At 40.0% G+C, this 20,762-nt stretch overlaps 1 protein-coding gene across 4 annotated transcripts in view; it reads right to left on the minus strand.

The window, feature by feature from the left end:
• Window positions 1-20,762, minus strand: part of MID1 (midline 1) — a 244,975-nt gene that overhangs the window by 14,852 nt on the left and 209,361 nt on the right. For all 4 annotated transcript variants that reach the window (XM_075095413.1, XM_075095428.1, XM_075095405.1 and 1 more), the window contains exons 4-7: window positions 15,753-15,860; window positions 12,480-12,628; window positions 8,671-8,798; window positions 403-546 (exon numbers count right to left, since the gene is read on the minus strand). In XM_075095413.1, the coding sequence (XP_074951514.1) occupies window positions 403-546; window positions 8,671-8,798; window positions 12,480-12,628; window positions 15,753-15,860 (529 nt within the window). The remainder of the gene's footprint in view (window positions 1-402; window positions 547-8,670; window positions 8,799-12,479; window positions 12,629-15,752; window positions 15,861-20,762) is intronic.

Here is a 20,762-nt window from a genome sequence, read left to right on the forward strand (position 1 = left end):
GCTGCAGTTCTGTCTAATGACCAGTTCAACACAGGGTCCCAAGTGCCTGACTAGCCCAGACAATGGAATGAAGAATTTGTCCCTGTTATATCTGCACCAAGGCATCTAGGACACAAAAAAGAAGTCCTGTTAACATGGACTATATTTGTACCTTTGGGAATATGTGCTAGTTTTAGTCTTTGAAAGCTCCCACTACATGGCACTCCCAGAAAAGACACAAGAAATTTTAACTTAATTAATTCTGAATTTTAAAACCTCTTGAAATCCTTATTGGTTTGGATTTACAATTTTGGCTTTAAATCTTCCTACAAAATATTTTTTCCTACATTTATATTTAAAGGCACTTGGTTTTCAGAGAAACCATAAGGAAACAGAACTAGAAAAGATAAGGTTTATACTTACTAACGACATTAGCTTGTCCGGTGAAGATGGTGTACTGCAGCTCATAAGAGACCACACTGAACTCATCATCTGATGTCCAGTGGACAGTAATGGTATCATAAGAAGCTGTACAGAGCTCTTCTCGAATGGTGGGTGGGTTTGGAGCTGTGAGATACAAGAGAGGAGACTTACTCTCACAATCAGTAAAATATTTCCCTCTTTAATGTGAGATCAGGGGATGGATCTGATGTATGAGTTTGTAGTTATACCATCCAACAGACTTTTCAACAACTTTTTGCTAATTCCAATAGTAACTTTGATTATCAAGAAATTGTTGCAGAGGTATTCTTACTGTCAATATAACCATCTAGGAATTCCAGGTTTTAAAAATATTTTTTATTAAAGTAGCTTTAGTTTCAGAAGTGATGTGTTAGTGATCACACTAAACTGTGATTAAATGGGTACAATTGACAATTTACTTTTTCTAGGATTGCTTCTGACCATCACACCAAAATTATCAAAGTTTCATTGATGCATATATCAAGAGGGAGAGGCAAAACTCTTTGCTGTTGACTTGAAAGCAGTGTTTGCCTAGCCTATCTTACCAGAGATTACTGTAAGTGATATTTAAAGAATATAAGTTTGGGGAAGCCTCCAAACACTCACACTTTCATGCTCAATCTTCTCTCTCCAAGTTCATTTTCATTTACTTTCCAGCTGTCCTTTCTAATAAAGACACATAATTTCTGTTGGCTGTACAACTCACTTTTTTCAGCCTTACATAAAGAGTCCTTATAACATCATGACAGAATGACTACTACAACCTAAACTTCAATGTCATTGCTAGTTAAATAATTCTAGAAAACAATCCAAAACCTTTAATAAAAAGTTGTCCCTCTCTTCTTTTTTTTTAATCAACAAACAAGAACTCTGTGTAGCAAGCTATACATTCTCCCATATTAACACACAGGTTAGTTTTAAAGACCTATTTAAAGAAGTGAAACTTGAAGCAAACTTCTTAGGTCTGAATTTTCCTTGTTTGCATTCTTTACAAAACCAAACACCTAAATAAGAAGCAAATGAGTCTTTCTTTGAAAGAGTGGTGGGCCTTCCTGCACATTTGTCTCGGTGGGAGTTTCATTCCTAATCATCTTCCTTACACGCCACCATCATAAAAAAAAAAAAAAAAAGAAAATATCCTTGTGCTTAATTGTGTTCCTCCCAGCTTTCATAGAGTGAGGAAGGAGGGCACTCAGGTGAAAAAAACACAATATGCCTGTATTAAAAGAAAAGGAAGGCAACCCTGAACAGTATTTTTGCTGTCAGCTCTTTAATTCTGTGAGCCCCAAGTAATGGCCTCAAAAAAAGTCCCTCTGAAGGAATTCCAATTCTACTTTTGTGACACCTTATTTTTATGAAACGTTGTTTTTACTTTGATTAAGAATTTTTATAGTTCATGTCCCTGGTTTACTGATGTATGTTCCAAGGATTAAGGTGCAGATGCATTTCCAAGCAGCCTTTTTCAACCAATGGGCATAAGGAAACATTCAGATATGCTTCATGATATGACCATGATTTGTGATGCTCTAAATATTATAGCACGGAAGCTTACCAATGCCTTATTTTTTTTGCCTCAGCAGAGGAACCCTTGGGACAGATGCATATTAATAGAGAGAGAAATTAACTAAAATAAGAACAGTCATCCAGGAGAAGAATATAAACAAAAGGAGAAAAACAACCCCTGCAACCTTCTGGAAAGGTTAGTGCTGCAGTTTAGAGGTTGTCTACTAACTGAGGCCAACTAACTGTTGTGAAAGCTATGCAGTACTGCATTGGTCCTATCAGCGACGTTTCAAAAATGTATCTAGCAGAACAATCTACAGGAATTTTTATTTTCTAGATGATGCTTCATTTTCATATGTTGCCTTTCCTTCAAAGGAAAAAAAAATCTGAAAAAAACCTTAATTACAAATACACAAGTGGATCCATTTTGCTGCTATTCAACTAAAGTCTTCTTCAGTCTTCTGCACCTGGTGGAGCAAAACCTTTTACTTGAGAAATGTACCTGTTATTTCTACAACACAGACAATAAATATTAATTTAATGGAAAGCAACAATTCCTGAAGGTTTAATGAGTTGTAAACTGCATTTCAATAGTACCTAAGTGTCTTCAACTCCTTTGAAAATGGCAGCCTAAGTTCTCTTTCTATATGCACATGTGGCTGACCTTAAGCCTGGAGATTTACAAGCCTTCATGTAATAAGCATGACAGAAAAAAGAGATTTGACCTAAGCAGGACATATTTTCCCTTGCTCTTGTGATTAACTTGCACTCACCTGAGACTAAAACAGGTAAAACACAATATACCTGCTTCTTCTGCAGACGGACAAAGAAGTCTACATGTAAATGGTTTGTTACAACTTTCAAAATAATGTAGAAGCCTGACTGCCAAATTCATCATTCCACAACACATACTCCTTTGGAGAGTGTAAGTCCGTAATGCAATTAAAGAGGTTGACCTTAATCAGTTATCTTCATTATTAGGTTTAATAGTGTGTGATTTGATTATCATCACATTTACTAATACTGCTAGCTCAGGTGCCACAGGGAAAGCTCTACAGAGACTCCAGAGCGATCTCAAGACTGCACCAGCACCTTCCCCCATGTGGCCTTGACTCGGGTGTGCTTGACCACTGCTCACAAAGAGGAAGGCCAGCATGCTTCCAGCAGAGCAATGGAAGACATAAAGCCTCATATCCACCCTTCGGTCCTGTTTCCCTATGGAGAAGCAGTGATCACCCTTCCAGTCCATTTCAGGGTGAGGACGGAGCACTGAGTTGCAATCATAACAAGACTGAAGTTTGACAGCTGATGCCATTAATACCCTCAGCTGTTGGCAGCCTACTGTCTACAAACTGCTACCCAATGTCAGGGAGAGCTGAAAAAAATTTGAAGCAGCTCTTGAAAACCCCAAATTTACATGAGGGAACCTGGAATTAGTGCCAGCAGATTTAGCAAGGTGCAGTGGTTCAAGGAATTGCTTCCTAACACCTGTAGCTCTCCTTGATCGTGGGGTGGCAGTCTCCATAGAGTACCAGGGCAAACATCTGGGAGTGGTAACTGCTTCAGTCACACTGACTTTCATCCGTCTGCATTCATGAATCAACACACTCTGACAAAAGTGAGAATCACTGCTGAAGGCTGTTTTAGTTCATTTGTGTGACTGCAACTCAAAACTGAGTGGGGACACTTAACTAGTCAGGAACCACCTCTGAAGTGCCTGAAAGACAACAACTAATCTTAGAAAAGCAGCTTCTTAAATTTGCTCCCATAAGTAACGGACCTTGTGAGTATACCTACTCCCTTTCAACCGGGTTAGTCTAACCCACCTTCTGTTCAATGTTAACTGCATGGTTTTTGCTCTGAAGCAGACTGAAAGGACTCACATGGTCAATACACCTGAGAGGCAGTTTAGGGAAACCGCCACGTCTCGTTGGTGAATCCCAGCATGAATGCAGTGGCTCCTGGGTGACTATTGAGACTACTTCTAAATCCTTTCAGCTCAAGGTCACAGAGATTGACTAAAATCACCTCAACTTTGCTCATTCTCCACCTCCCTGGTGGCATGGGGTGGTTGACTCTGTAAAGGTTCCTTACTGATTTTGACACTGAGTAAAAATAAAAGATCTAAGCCACCTCCTTGAGTTAACGGTGCTAGAAATATTTATATTGCTGGTGTGAACATGAAGGAGCTGAGGAAGCTACTCTGAACCTCTCTTAGCTGTTCATTACTGGCTCCATGGTGTATCAAGACAGTAGACTGAACCAGCACACAGGAACTTGAAAGGCACAGTTACATCAGATGTGGATACAAATTTGATGTGTTAGTAACATGTCACACATGAGTTGGCATCAAGCACTCAGTCATACAACCATGTACACATAATTTTTGGGTAGACCAGAACTGTTCAAAACCAATGGAATTAGATGAGATTACACCCAAAGCATGAGACTGAGCTGTCTGGAGGTGGATCTTGAACTTTTAATACTGTAAGAGTGAAGAGGAAAGACAGGTTGTGAAGGGTTTCCAGAATGAAGTTGTTTTCATGTGAGAAAATGCAGGTACATGCTAGGGAATGCATATTTCTTAGTACAGTCATAGCTAAAGTGATGGATGAAGAAAATGTATCATTGTTTCAGATGGGATTCTGAAGCAGGGCAAATTGCGAGGTCAAAGAATAGATATTCTTGTAATTGATTTCAAAGTATTAAGACACAGAACAAGTATTTTTGGTTCACAATGGATAAAAAAGTCCTTATGTTCATAATACTGTGCAAAGAGTTTGCAAGTCATATGCATTGCCTGGATCTAACTAGATACGTGTTTAGAAAAAGATGAGCTCCAGATGAAGAGCTTGAGCAACAGGCAAGATAAGAAAGCTTTCAAAAGACATCAAGCCTATATATACAGAGGATAGAACAGTCAGAGGAAGATTGAGGGTATTGTTTTACTATACTGAGCTTGACATCTCAATGTCTGGCTGGCAAATTTCAGAGAAATATCAGAGATTTTCATTTGGATAGCAGAAGCTTTGGACAGACAGCTGTGTATACAATAAGCACAAACTAGTTAAATTTATGTTTGGAAAAGAAATAGCCTAGGAAGAAAGAAAAATGCAAATTTCAATGTGTCACATAGAAAAATGGGGTTGGGGAGGTGGAGGATGAAGATCCGATAAATAGTACACTGGAGAGAAACAAAAGAGAAGAAAATTTCTAGAAGACAACCAAGGTCAATTGCTTTGAAAATAACTGAGAGCAGAGAGAATGAAGCTGGAATTCAGGCTTTGACATTTTGTTCAGAAGCAGTACAGACGATCGATATACTATAGGCTTCTTCACTTGATTCATAACACAGATATACCACTAGGACTTACAAATGGTCTTCATTTAACTTAACTGTGAAACATGATAAAAGTAAAGCCCAATTCATTCTGTCACACAGTTTTACGTTTAAGACCTATGAAGATTCCATTCATCAATCTGAAAGGGGTAAAATAAAATAAATCTTCCTCTAGAGTTTCTGAACAACAATAGAGAATAATCAAGTGCCTTTGACTTTTGGGACTATAAATATACACATATATATTACATATATACATATATTTACATAAATGTATTTTATCTGCTTGTATAGGTTCTATTTTATGCTCAGATAAGTTGGACATGTGTTTTGGATTTTGCCATGCAGCCATATGCTATTTATTAATGTGAAGAAAAATAGTACAAAGACAGAGCCAGCTAAAACTGTTCTTCACTGGGCATCAAGGGCACGGATAGAAATGGTATATTAGGAAAAAACAGCTAAACTCCTTGATACATTCACAAGTTCCCTTAGACTGCATTGTGAGCAATTTTTCAAGACTGTGGATGAGGTAGGAAGAAGGCAGAGAAGGATCTGTGTAAATAGCACAGCCGGCGTCATGGACTACAGAAAGGATCTTTGGGGCACTGCACACTGTAGCAAGACTACCCTTTATTTTAGTGCAGATAGAACCTTCATTTTCTGCAGTGCACAGCAATTAGGCTGGTAATATTGACATGGGATGTGCAAAGGGGAGAAGATCTGGGGTGTGTGGGAACAGACTCATAGATGGAGTTCCCCTCTTATAACTTTAAAGATGTAAACAACGATTAACTGTATTTGAATGAGTCCCTCTAGCCTCTGTTTGGAGCAGGTGGGAGAAACAGGCACCTCCAGAATGGAGTCAACTGACTGATACACCTGCCTTAAAATGAGGTGTTTTTTTCTCTTTTTGACTATAAAAAAGCTGAGGCTGATTATTTTACAGGTAAATTCCTAGGTTAGGGCAAATGAGCCTCGCTTTTTCTTAATCCTTCCTTTCATTTCCTTGGCTTTTTATATTGTTGGGGTGAATACTCAACATGGTGGCAAAATTCCAGCAGACTTTGGGGAGAGGTAGACGCCATAACATTTCACTCTATAAAAACTTCAAGTGACTCTCACCACATTATTATTGTGTATTATTTACTTCAGTATGTGTTAAACATAAATTGGTGATTGTATTCACCGGTTACACAGCGATACAGAAATTTCTTGCAGATGAAATCTCTCATTCAGATATGGCAAGAACCCCACAGCTATGTAATGCAAGGGTGGTGCCACACTGTGTGTGCAGACAGCCTTGCTCTTCCCAGTATTAATCTGTTCACTTATTCCCCTGCAGAAAAGCCAGAAACCAGCCCTCTGCATGGAAAAGATCCAGTGGTTAGCAATGAGAGGACTCCACTGTCTCATATTCTTCTGAAATAACACAGGTATATCTCCTGAAAACTGGGCTAAGGAATGGGCCCAGGAAGCATTTTCAAGTGCTCTTCTAACAGTGCTCTGTGACTTTCATTGCAAATTCTCGCTGTTAACAGCAGATGCTTAAAGATCCTGCAAAATGAAAACCTACTCTGTCTCTTCTGTTTTCAATTGAACTGGAATGAATTGTTCTAATTCTGGCATTGAAATCAAAACACCCTAAATTACAGTAATTTGTTTCTCTTTGTGAGTCATTATATACTCTGAGATTGCACATTACTCAGGCCTTCAGTAAGGGTCTAATCCTGCAGGCTTCTTCAGGCCAAAGCTCTCAGTTAAGCAAGCTGAAGGTCTGCTCTGTGAAGAGCCCACTCCACACCCTGGCACAGAGCACACTGCGTGCTTCCTAGTCCCAGTCACAGCAAGGTCCTCCAGTTCTGTGATGGGGGAAACACACGGTGTCACCATCATGAGAAAACATCTTTCATTGCTGAACCCTTGAAGCTAATTGCTTGAATGGCTTCTGGTTGCTCATGGGAAATCTGCCAGACTGCAATCTGCTGCAGCAAGGAGGCAGCCCCAAGGGACAGGGTAACATTTGGAGCATCCATCCCCTGGGAAATGGGATTTAGTCCCTGCTCTCCCTCCTCTGGCTGCTCCAGGCTGAACTCCAGCTGTTCTTCAATTTCACTCTGCTGTGGTGGCTTTTAACCATTTCCCACTCCCACTTGCCCACACCATGGGGGGAAGGAATGCAAGGAAAGGAGGTAGCAAATGCATTCCAGTTGCCCTCTGTAGCACGTAATCCTTCCCAGGGCATTCTGGGGCTGCTGGGGATAATATATTCAGGATTAAGAGTGAGAGTGTATTTGGTTTATGGGGCAAGGTTTTGGTAGCAGTTGGGCTGCAGGGATGACTTCTGTGAGAAAAGACCAGGAGCCGACCCATGTCGGACACAGCCAGTTCTAAGACAGACCCGCTGCTGCCCAAAGCTGAGACCATCACAGATGCTGCTACTGCCTCTGTGATAACATATTTAAGAAAGGAAAAAAAAGGCTGCACAGCAACAGTGAGAGAGAAGAATGAGAAAATTTGAGACAAACATCCCTGCAGACACCAAGGTCAGTGAAGAAGGAGGGGGAGGAGGTGCTCCAGGCACTGGGGCAGAGATTCCCCTGCAGCCTGTGGTGAAGACCATGATGATGCAGGTTGTCTCCCTGCAGCCCATGGAGGACACACACTGGAGCAGGTGGATTATGCCCTGAAGGAAGCAGCAGCCTGGAGAGAGAAGCCCACACAGGAGCAGGTCTTCTGGCAGGAAACAAGGCCCATGGGGGACCCACAGTGGAGCAGCCCATTCTGGAAGGACTGTACCCCATGGAAACGACGCATGCTGAAGCAGTTCTTGGAGAACTGCAGCCTCTGGGAAGGACCCATGTCAGAGAAGTTTGTGAAGAACTGCATCCTGTGGGAGAGAGCCCACACTGGAGCAGGGGAAGAGAGTGAGAAGGAAGGAGTGGCAGAGACAACATGTGATGACTGGCCGCAACCCCCATTCCCTGTCCCACTGTGCCACTTGGAGGGAGGAGGTAGAAGATTTGGGAATGAAGTTGAGCCCAGGAAAAAGGATGGGGTGGGGGAAAAGTGTTTTTAGTTTTGTTTTTATTTCTCAGTATCCTACTCTTACAATTAATTGGCAATAAATTACATTAATCTTCCCCGAGTTGAGTCTGTTTTGCCTGTAGCGGTAAATGCTGAGTTATCTCCCTCTCCTTACCTCAATCCATGAGCTTTTCATCTTATTTTCTCCCCATCTTGATGAGGAGGTGGAGTGAGAGAGCAGCTTGGTGGGCACTTGGCAGTCAACCAAAATTAACTGACCATATAGAGGAATGAAGGGAATCCTATCACTACTATTTTATGAGGAACATACAACAGTAGCACCTTGAGAAAAAAATTACCTGTAAGGTAATCAAGGCATTCCAACAATTTCTTCTCCCTGGTGAAGTCAAGCGCGAAAGTATCAAAAGTATCGTTGAGATTAATTTCAGGAATTAGAACCTGGGAGGATGCAGTTGCCATGGAAACCCTATAATGAAAAGAAAAAGTCTTTTATCACCCAAGACACAATAACTTTCATATCAAGGTAGGGCCTGATCATTATGAGCGTTATAATTTCTCAAAAAGCTTGACAAAAACTTTTACATGTATTTTATTTATATGGTTTAAGTTAGCAGCTTCTCCTGCCACTTTTATTTTTGAGAGTAAAGTCTTCAGTAGAAATCTCTTATTTCTTAGCTTTTGTCTATCATGCAGTGTCAGATAAGTTTTTAACAAAATATTGTTTAAACAACAATATACTTTGAATTGTTCTTTCTCGTCACCCTCTGAACCAAAGTAGCAATAGCACCATATTTATCTGTGTTTTAAGCAATCTTGACAGATGCTGCATCTCTCCCCACCCTTGTTTTCCCAAGCAGTTTTCTGCTCTAGGCATTCCTTGGCACTGCTGTCCCAAGGGCTTGGTGCAGATCCCCACACCTCCTCAGCTGTTCAGCACAGCACACTGCTGTTAACTCCAGAAAGCACAGGGGAGAGATAAAACAAATAGATGTCAGCACAGTTTATTTTGAAAGGCTTTTCCCTGCAAAGTGTGTGTGCATATACCTACATTTGCTCCAAAATGGAAAAGTTTTCTTGCTTACCTCGTTTCAGGAGCTACATCCACTTTTTGTCTGTCCAGCCATACTAATATAGAAAGGTGAGCTTTCACAAGAAAACTGCCATCAGGATGTATCTTTCAGATCCTTCATCCTGATATCTCAAAATTCATGTTACTGGAGAGCTGGACAGTGAATACGTTACGGTGTACATATGGGTGGATATGTACAGATATAGAGAAAGTTTGGTCCCTTTAAGCAAAGAGGTTATTAAACCTCATTTGTTAATTGTTTGAGTTTGGAGGTAAACACACAACCATGCACACAAGGTATGTCAGTTATCTGCCATTTGTGACACGTCAGATTAAAATAGCTTGATTTTTTCAATTGACAGTTTCTCAAATCAGAGTATTTCCCTGTAGACATGACTGAAATACTCCAGACCAGATGCTTACTAAAACCTATGTTTTCATACATTTCTTGTGGAGTATTTTAGGAAAATGCAGTTAGGAAAGTCAAAAACTGAGTTGCACATGTCATTGTCTTCAGCATAGTTTTCAAAAGATGAGCTGACGAGGCTTCCTAGTCAATAATTCATGTTATACAGTTTGCAGCGCAGTTTCTCTTGCAACTGTGGTTGTAGAACTTAGTTTAAAGTAGGTCCTAGTACAGATAGTGTAGATGGGGTTTTTTTAGAGAGGGTAATTGAAGTGCCTTTTGCCCCATGTATTTAGAGGGAAAAATTCCCTGAGCTCTTTCACTTTTTTTTTTCTCTCCCACCTCCCAGTAGTTATATGCAGTTATACTATGGTGTTTTATATCTAGTAGGAAAAAAAGGCATGCATTTCTTGTAGGGCCTGTGTTAGGGCAAACAACTCTACCAAATTAACAATGGCTTTGCTAAGAAACCAGCGAGCAAGTATCTAAGATTAAGAGCTTCTTTGAGTACCTCCATAAAGCACATGTTTATTCTGAAGACCATATCACCAGGCCTTTTTGGACTTTATATGGCACTATGCAAAGGATGTGCTGTGAGTACGTGTGTTAAAGTTAGTTTTCAGCAAGCTCAACAGTTCGCAGTTTCAACCACCATGTCACCATACTAGGTTTAGAGGGCTGAATTTCCTCTTGTACTTCTGCCTGCTCTATCTGAGAGTGTACTTGGTTGGACAGGGCTTTTCTAGGATAAATGCATTTTACCCACTGTAAATAATGCACAACCTAAATCATTGTAGTGTGTGTAATGCCTTTGCTATACATAGTTGCCTGTTGTGCTTACAACAGGGAATATTATACTGCAATTACTTTGAAATATGTGCATGAAGAAATGCAATGAGCATAATTTCAGGAGACTGGTTTAGCGGCTGGAGCTCAGGGCCCTGGTGAGACTGTTACATGAGCAATCTAGAAAGCAAGCAAAATATTGCTCATCACATGAGAACTAAGAGAGTTACTTGTGGGGAATAATTTATTAATCAGATTTAGTCTCTTTTTCCATTTACAATTTGTCTGCAAGCACTTGGGGTTTTTTTACCCTCAGTTTTATTCACTGCTTTAAATGATTCTCTGATTTCAAGGGCGTTCACAGCCATCTCATTACAGACAGCAATCTGTGATAGCCAAGAATTAGATTTGATTGGGCACATATGTCAGCTGGTTTCATTTCTGCTCTCTGAGTATCTCTCCTGTGACTGTATCTATGATGCAACTGTTAATGTTTACAAGGTGAAAATGGGGCTTTTCTGAATGTTCTCTGGTAGTCAGTTAAAAAGCTTTGTGCCTCCACAGGTTTCTGCCCTACTGCTTGTTCCACCAAACACTGAGAAAAGCCAGACCCTCACCTTTACCTTTTTGCTTATGGTACTCATGTGGTAGTTTTACTATCATCTTCAGCTGGGAAAAAGAAGTTCCACAATGTAGCTTGGTGACAGAATGCAAAGCAGAGGCTGAGTCTGACAGACCAAATGTAATCCATTGCCTTGCCTTTCTCAACAGTTTTGCAGTTCTCTGACCCATAACAAGCAACCTACTGTTGCTGGCTTATTTATAAATGGATTAAATAGTTTAGGTGAAGCCTGATATTCATAGAATCTGAACACAGCACTCCAGAATAAGTGATAGATTTTTTTAAAAAATGCATAAGAGCAGGGAACTTCGTGCTTTGGATTTGGTGAAAATTGGCTGGACAATGTGAAGGTATAATGTGAACCCAGATTAAAAAACCAGCCAAATAAATAAGCATACTTTCAAATAGTTTTCTTCATTGTCCAGATACATTCTCCTCTTTTTGATTCTCTGATTGATTGCTAAACAGCTGATAATTCCAACAGAACATTTTTTCATCAGAAAATACTGCTGAAATTCAGTGGGAATGTTTCAGCATTCACAGTGTTGCACTGAAAACCAGACCAAATTTTCTGACAGCACAGTTTCCTACAAAGATTTTCTCCCTTGTCTTCGGGTCCTCGATATATCTGGCATGCTGAAAAGGAGCTAGGATCCTAGAAGCAGTAGAAATTCCCTGCACCCAGGGACCCAACACAGCAGCTGCCGTAACTTCCAGACACCTAAGCTGTTGAATCTCCAACTCTTCAAGTAGGCTGCCTCAGAGATGTATGTTGCAGGTTCTCAAAGTTACACGTTTTGTTACCTTGCTGCTTGGTATTTTATGAAGAGTACGAATCCATTAAGATAATTCCAGATTTCTTCTAAGGAATGTACTTGCTGCCTGATTTCTTTCTCAATCTCGGAACTTTTCATGGAGTAGGAATTTCTGCCTCCAGAAACCCATAGTTTTTTTAGTGTGTTTAGCACCAGATATCTGCTTGGCATCTCTTCTACCTCCTTCATCGGTGTGTGCTGTTACTGTTCCGACTCTTATTTTGCATCCTTTTTTTACTGCTCCTCTTTTCAAAGGGCTGCTTTGGTTTCTATTACATTAAGGTCCTTCCCACACTGGTACAGCACAAAGTAGTGTTTTGGGGGAATGTGTCGATTCACCCCCCTCTCTTTGACCACATTTGCGGTAGGACAAGACAATATGGCAACTATGACAACAAATCTGCCTTAAACTGAGGTGTTCCTGTTTTTGAGAGGAACGTCTTCTTTACCTTTCAGTGATATTTTTAGCAGTTTGCAGGAAGCGAGCATGATCGTTCTCCTTCAGTGACTGTTCAGCCTGAGAGATGAGGGATGTTGAGCGCTCAATGCACTGTTTGCAGTTCGCAATCTGCTGAGCCAGTTTTCTCAACCTCACCACCTTGAGAGGAAACATAAGAAAGCAGTCACATCTCTAAGGTCACAAATCATGATTGCATTTGCACTTCCGAGGCAAAGCTGGAATGCAAAGGGGGAGTTAAGATGAACGGCTTTACTGACAAGAGCTTCTTTCACACTAGCTTGATGGTGAGCCCCATCTAGCCACATAACATTTTTAATAAGGGGACAGGCACAGCCTTTCTGCCTCAATATTTTCCACATGGAAAACAGAGGGAGAGCCAAAACAAGCACAGCTGGCCTTTTTTTCCAACAGAAGAAACGTCATTTCCTGATACTTTCTGCTTACATGATAACTAAGGCTATTTAGATAACCATTTCCCTGAAGTGACGAGAACTGTGTTAAAGGCATCTTACAGATTAACTACTTTTTTCCTATTACTGAGGTGAGTTTCATAAAAAATAATCTGAAAATAAAACTTGAAAGAAAAATACTGTTCAATTCTACTAACAATACATGCCTGCCCTTTTCATTATGTGTTTTTAGTCAAACAGGGTGTTTTCTTGTTGGATATTTTTAACTGGACAAAAGCAGAGTAGTGCTGGAGAGCTGATTATTATTACTACAAACATATGTGATGGAGATAAACACAGTAGATGTGACTGCAATCATTAACTGAAAGGTTAGGGAGGGGCACGGTCAGTCCTCCATTTAAAGACAATGTTGGCTAACAAAACTTCTAGTTCCTGAAAGGTCTGGGAGTCCTTCCCATTGTTCTCACATCAGGATCATAGTTTGAACAGGAGTAAGAAATAGGAAGGAAATTAAATAATTCTGGAGTTTAGAAGGGCATTAAGAGCCAGTTACATGCAAAAGGAGGAAACTAACAACCAAGTGGATTGGCAGAAATATCCAAATTTATAATGAAGATAACCTTCCCAATCTCAGCAATTAGGGCACAAGCTATGAAGTTGCTGAGTTGAATTTCAGGTATAATTGCCTCCTAAGCAGAGATAAAATTATCTTAGTGAACCTACCCAACAACAGAAACCAGTAGGAAGATAAATCTTTTGGAAAACTTTAAAAAAAAATAATACTGGCCAAATGATTAGTGTTCTGTATGATTGGTATTTCTTCTAAAGATAGAAACACCAAAGGGAGAAAAATGCTGGGAAAGCATAAAGACTTTGATAATTCTAATGGTCTGATCAGCTTCTAGGATGAACTAACACCATAATATTTTCTCTAACTGTGCATTTCCAGAGATTACAATTTGGTCTACACCAGTCTAACCAGGGAAAGTTTCATTGCACTATTAAGTAGCTCATCTTTTTATTTACTTATCAATTAACAAAATAAACAATGAACTGAAAAAAAAAGTTACCTTGTGAGCTTTTAGCAATCAGATGGCATGTCATTATTTGCAATAGCTACATATGAACAGGTTTTTTTGTTTCCTTGATTCTTTTTTATAGCTTCTTCAGGACGACAGCTCATGATAAACTTTAAAAGGAAGAGTTTCATCTCACCCACTCCCCCCCACACCTCCCCAACCCCGCAATGGTGGGAATGATGTCTGCAATAAAATTATCTTATTTATTTGATATTTAAGTGGTTTTTTCCTGTTACATGCTCCACGGGATTTTATAGGTTTTGGGGCAACAGATGAGATTAAGGATGGAGCTGCACTACATTGTCAGACTCTTGTGTCTGAATCTGCAGCCTTGCAGCCATAGCTAGAACTTTGGATCTGAATGTTTCCAGCTCTGTAGCCATAACTATAGCCTATGGACAAATTTGTTGTGCCTTACCTTCCAGAAAGACTCTTTGCCACAGGCCCTCTTAAAAGAAGGCACATTGGGCAGAATTTCCTGTGGCTTTTCACACGGGTCTGTTGAATCCCCGAAATCTTTCAACATAAACAACATTTGGGGCAAAGCATTCCAGACCTTTACTGGACCTCCATTGGTATCACTTTTGGTTGAACAAAGTAGAACAAAGAAAGGAGATAGGTTCTGATATCAGCTATATTCAAATAAATTTTGGGTCAATTGTATGGTATATCTTCTATGCTCTTATGGACATTAGAATATATCTTTGCAAGCAATAGATTTTTTAAAAGCAACCCATCTATATAGCACAAATCCAAACGAATGGGGTTTTCAACTTCATTGGAAGCACAGCTTCCATAGAGAAGCAGAATTGAAACAATAATGAAGGTGGCCATCTTTTCCATTTTGAAGGGAATTACGTTTTATTAACAGCAAGAGGAAATTCAAGTTCTGTCACACAATGTGCAGGACTGGTGGTTTCAAACATGTTTAAGTCAGCCCTTGCCTACAGGCTTTTTGTTTCAAGTTAATTGGAATATCTTGACAGGCACATGAACCTTTAACCTGCTCTTGACTTTATTCCTTTCCTGAGCTTTTCCCACACAAGAAGAGTTTATATTTGACTTAGTTAGTTTAGCAGTTAAAGAGTAAACAACACGTACCCAGTAAATAGGAACGTTAATTCAACTTCAGTGTGTTTCTGAATTAACAGGTAGCTAGCAAAATGTGTTGAAACTTGAATATCAGAGATTTTTCCTGCTCAATATATTTATCACTAATTATTAGTGTACCTCACTAATTAGAAGTGCACACTTAATTTAATTTCCTGCATGTTTTAAAAAAATTTTTGGTAAATAAGTTAGACCTCCTATTCTCAAGAAGTACGTGACTGAAGCAAATCCTTTATGTGGTAGTATTTTAATAAATAAAGTATCTAGACTAACATATTCATGTAAATAATTGCCAGCCATGACACCGAATGTTGTGACACTTTGTGAAAGTGAAAACTTTGGGGGAAACACTGTCAGATATTAACAGAGCAAAGAAATCATTAATTTGGCATAATTTTATTATAATTTACTGATGGTGACGTAATTTCTGTGTTTATCCTTAAAAATCATAATTACATGTAGTAAGAGAAATGCCAAATAAACTGTTGAGGTCCAGCATACTAATCTTGATATAATTCATGCCTCTTTACATGAAAGTAGCAGCAGCCAAGGACTACATAAGGACTTTTACAAATTTGTATTAATAGTACCTGAGGTCAAAAAGCTGTAAGCATGAGGAAGCAGTGTTGACCTACTTGAGATCTAAAGCATAAAAGCTTTTACCTTTCCTTCCTTGATTTTGGTTCCAATTATTTGTCGTCTTTGTTGGATTATTTCAATGAGCTGGTCACATTCTTCCATCAGCTTGGTTTCTTGGCGAGATGCATTTACCTACAAAGCAAACCATTATGATTAGCAAGACCTTTTTTGACAGTTCCCTTTTCCTTTTCCTGAGTTAAAATTGTTGTTTCTAAAATGTTGGTTTTGTAATTTTTCCTCCTTTCTGTATATAATCACAGAATCACAGAATGGCAGGGGTTGGAAGGGACCTCTGGAGGTCATCTTGTCCAACCCCCCTGCTTGAGCAGGCACACCCAGAGCAGGGGGCACAGGAACATGTCCAGGTGGGTTTTGAATGTCTCCAGGGAAGGAGACTCTACAGCCTCCCTGGGCAGCCTGTGCCACGGCTCTGGCACCCTCACAGGAAAGAAGTTTTTCCTCATATTGAGGTGGAACTTCCCGTGTTCCAATTTGTGCCCATTGCCCCTTGTCCCGTCATTGGGCACCACTGAAAGGAGTCTGGACCCATTGCCCTGACAACCACCCTTCAGATATTTATAAGCCTTGATAAGAACCCTCCTCAGTCTTCTCTTCTCCAGGCTGAACAAGCCCAAGTCTCTCAGCCTTTCCTCATAAGAGAGATGCTCCAGTCCCACGATCATCTTCGTAGCTCTCCACCAGACTCTCTCCAGTTCCCTGTCTTTCTTGTGCTGGGGAGCCCAGAACTGGACACAGTACTCCAAATGTGGTCTCACTAGGGCAGAGTAGAATGGGATGTATTTGAAGAAGCCCTTCTTGTAATCCTTGACATCCCTCGTCAGATGGAGTTCCAAGTGGGCCTTGGCCTTCCTCATTGCATCTCTGCATACCCTGACAACATTCCTATATTCCTCCTAAGTGGCCAGTCCCTTTTTCCACGTACTGTAAACCTCCTTCTTCCATGTGAGTTTCTTCAGGAGCTCTTTCCTCATCCATGCAGGTCTCCTGGCTCCTTTGCTTGACTTGTTTCTCATAGGGATGCACTGATCTTCAGCTTGGAGGAAGTGGTACTTGAATATTGACCAGCTCTCTTGGACACCCCTACCTTCTAGAGCCGTAACCCATGGGATTCCTCCAAGCAGGTCTCTCAAGAGGCCCAAGTGAGCTCTCCTGAACTCCAGGGTTGTAATCCTACTTGTTGCCCTGCTTCTACCACACAGGATCCTGAACTCCACCATCTTATGGTCACTGCAGCCAAGGCTACCCCCGACCCTCACACCCTCAACCAGACCTTCTTTGCTAATCTATATTAACAATATAGAGAACAATAACACATAGTCTATATGTTATTTGGTTTTCCCTGCCTTGGATTTTGTGAAGTACTGAAATGAGTCTGAATATCTTGTGTGTAGGAGGTAGTACTTGCAAATAGATACTCATCAGGTATATTTAACTCAAGTGAGAAAAGCCTGGTCCTGCGAGTAATGAGCGATGTCAGTTATAGCGGACACCAGTGAGAAGTGAAGGCTCTTCAGGAGGTGCTGAACAGATCAGTTTCAAGCTCTGTATAGGACTGCAGTGAATACTAATTTAAGTAAGAGCACAAGTACCAGAATAGACAGCCCATCTAGTGCAGTATCCTGCCTCTCACTGCTGCTAGTGTCAGCATCTGCTAGTAAAGCATCTTAAGAAGAAGTCACAACATGTATGATGATTCCCCTGAATATTTTCTCATCCTTCAACCATTTGCAGCTCACAGTCTTGTTGAACAAGGCACAATTCCTACATCCTTACTAATCCTCAAAAGAGGTATTTTCTCTGGATTTATTTAGCCTCTCCTTCAACCCCTGCAAACTTTAAGTATCCCCACCATCCTACAGCAATGAGCACCACAGCTTAACTCAGAGTCAAGTGAACAACGGCCTCCTTTAGAGGGATTTGAACCTGTCTCCTTCCAGCTGTATTTAATGATCCCAGGTTCTTTTACTGGAAAGGACAGTGAACTACTGATACCTATTGCTGCTTGTGCTTTTATAGATCATTGTTTTGTACTCTAGCAGGACTTCTTTCCTGCATTGAAAAGTCTTTAGTGATTCATTTTTCCCTTGTATAGTGATTCAGTTTTTCCTTGTGTGAAAGCCATACCATACCTTCAATCTTCCTTAGTTTTTTGTTTTTCTTCTCTGAAACTTTGCCAGGTCTATCATCTCCTTTTTACTATGGGAAACACAACTGTACTAAGCACTCAGAGTGCAAACAAACTATGGTCACAGAGTGGCACGATATGTTCTCTACTTCATCTTGATTACCCTCATAATGATTCCTAATGTTTGATTTGCTGAATTTCACATTTGAAAATACTGTTTATTATTTTCAGTGTCCGTATAGTTATTCCTGAAAGATTCAGATTACCAAAGATCCAAGCAACATTACCAGGTCATGTGTATTGACTGTCTTTATTATGACCACTTTGCCTCAGCAAAGAATCAGATAGATAGAAAATAATAGCTGTGCTAATGTAGCTTTCTACAGTATAAATATATGAACCAGTGAAACTGCTTTTAATGCAAAAGAAACCTGACAAAGAATATTAGCTTCCTATGGAAAATTTAGACTTTTGTCAAAAAATAAGAAAACTTAAAACAGAAAAGTTTTGGTTCTCAGCTGACAATATTCTCTGTTTGGGGAAGACTGATTTTTTTCAGTGAAAAGTCAGCATTCTGTATGACAAGAAAAATGTACTTCTCCACCAGCAGTAGTATATATAGCTTACATCTATGCGTAAAGAGTCAGAGAAAAAGGCAAAAAGTTCTAATTGTATCTAGAATAAAGAAAAATTTAAAGGAGAGATTTCAGAGCTGTGTTTCCATACATATTTTCCTAAGAGGCTAAAGCAACCTTCAGCCCTGGCCAATTGCTCCTAGAGCCATGTTACTTTTTCCATTAGGCTACTAAGATCTAGTGGTGAACAACAACAGGGAACAGTTCCGTGTGACAAGTAACTATATTTCTCCCCTTGGTTGTTTTTCAGTCCGGTCAGCCCCTTGATCTGCCTTAGGCTTCTTTTTTTTTTTTCCTTCCAACAATGTGTTTAAACATGCATTTACCTGTAAGCATATTATGGAGCTTATTAAGATTAAGCAAATGCTTATATACCTAAATTTGGACCAGGGCCAATTTTACAAATAGCCTTACGTGAAATACATTGTGTCCTGCAGGCAAAGAGGGGACTTGTTTACAAAGGCCTGCTTTCATTAAGGTTTTTGGATTATCCTTCTCAAACCTTCATAAAATTAAAGTTTGACTGCATGTTTTACAGACTTAATTATTAATTAAGATATCAGGATTATAAAGAGAAAATATATTTGATTCTGGAAGGGGTCAGATGAAATTGATGGGGAGATCTGCATGCAGTAGGTGAAGACATAGAAAGTTCTTCCACCATGCAGTTTTAGGTGCCTGTTCATGTCCTTATGTTAGCTCTTTGCTCTGCCTGGCTTTCCACCATGGTCTATGAGGAGAGACAGACCACAGAGCAGCTTACCCAAAGCCTCTGGCAGTGCCAGTTTCTCTCCACTGACCACTGAGGGAGCCTAGAACTAGTCAGTCTTAGCCAACACTGTCAGTCCTATACCCTCTCTTCCCATCATCCCACCACCCCAGCTGCATCACACCCTCCCGTCATGCGCTGTACTTTGGCATGAAACTTTGCAGAGCTGTTTTCGACAAGCTGTCCAGTGCACCAGTTTCCCCAGCCCTGACTCCAGTTTCAGTAGTGGACTGAAATTCCACCAAAGAGCAGGGAATCCTGAACGGGCTCAGTCAGGGGCGATGATCACATATACTGCGCATGGGCATAACTCCTGTGTCAATACTGAGGTCTGCTCACGCCAGAGCCGACTTTGGCACTTAATTACGGTAACGCTTCAGAGGATTTTTGAGAATCTTCTGCTCAAAGGGTTACTTCTATCGCCACTTACATCACAAATTTGTTTTGTTGATCAGAAAAATTAATCTTTGGGGTAACTGTCAGGAAACATAGAGTAACAGGAAGGTTAAGTCAACATTGTTTCATTTAATGCTCTGCTTGGTTTGAATAATAAAGTATTAATTAAATCTTAACTTAAAAAACTCTAGACTAAGAAAAAACACTTGGAAAAAACTTTTGGATTTCTTACACACTGACTGCAGCCTAGTCTTCTTTGAAATCTGAAAAGTATACTCTTTTATAAACTTCATTTGAAGACATTTCCAACTTTATAGCTTGCACAAGCTTATTAAAAGTGAAAAGAATATTCCAAAATTATTTGATATGTCTGAGCTTTGTATGAAAAAACCTCCCATTTAATCTGGGGGCTTTCCTCAAGTTGAAATACCCCTTAATCAAATTTTCAGCCTACAAGGCCTCTGATTCAGTAATAACTTTATAATTGAGCACATGCCTAACTTTAAGTGCACCATATTAGCTGTGGCCCTAAAGGGACTATTTGTGAGATTTACATTGAATATTATTTACTTGTATGATTCTGAAGAGTCATATGTCAGACCAAAGAGCCACAGGCATGGAGCAGGGCTCAGCTGTACAGGTGCTACAGAAATACCAGAATAAGGTTCTGTATTCTGCTTGAATCCTTTGATGAACAGCAATCTTGACAATAACTTCCAGCTGGGACTGGCCAAGGAATGAGAGTGCTGTCTGGCGAAAATATTTGAGGTTTTACATTCTACATTTTTCCACATTAAAAACAAACCCTCTTTCCAAGGAGTTCATTAAAAGAGACTGAGAGATGCATTAGCAAAGTCTGGAGACTGCATCGCTCACTCTGGTTGTGGGAGGCTCTGAATCATGCAGAGAGCAGACTTAAATTGGGACTTCCTCCATCCCAGATGAAAGTTGACTCCTTAATCTGAGATATCTACTGCCTGAGAGTTTATGCTGGACTTTGGGACACCTTTCTGTAGAAAATTTCACTGACATCAATACACTCAGTTTTGGCATCAGCAAATTTCTTAGATATCTGTGTCCAGAACTAC

Source organism: Phalacrocorax aristotelis, chromosome 1, assembly GCF_949628215.1.
Source record: "Phalacrocorax aristotelis chromosome 1, bGulAri2.1, whole genome shotgun sequence".
Taxonomy (NCBI): Eukaryota; Metazoa; Chordata; class Aves; order Suliformes; family Phalacrocoracidae; genus Phalacrocorax; species Phalacrocorax aristotelis.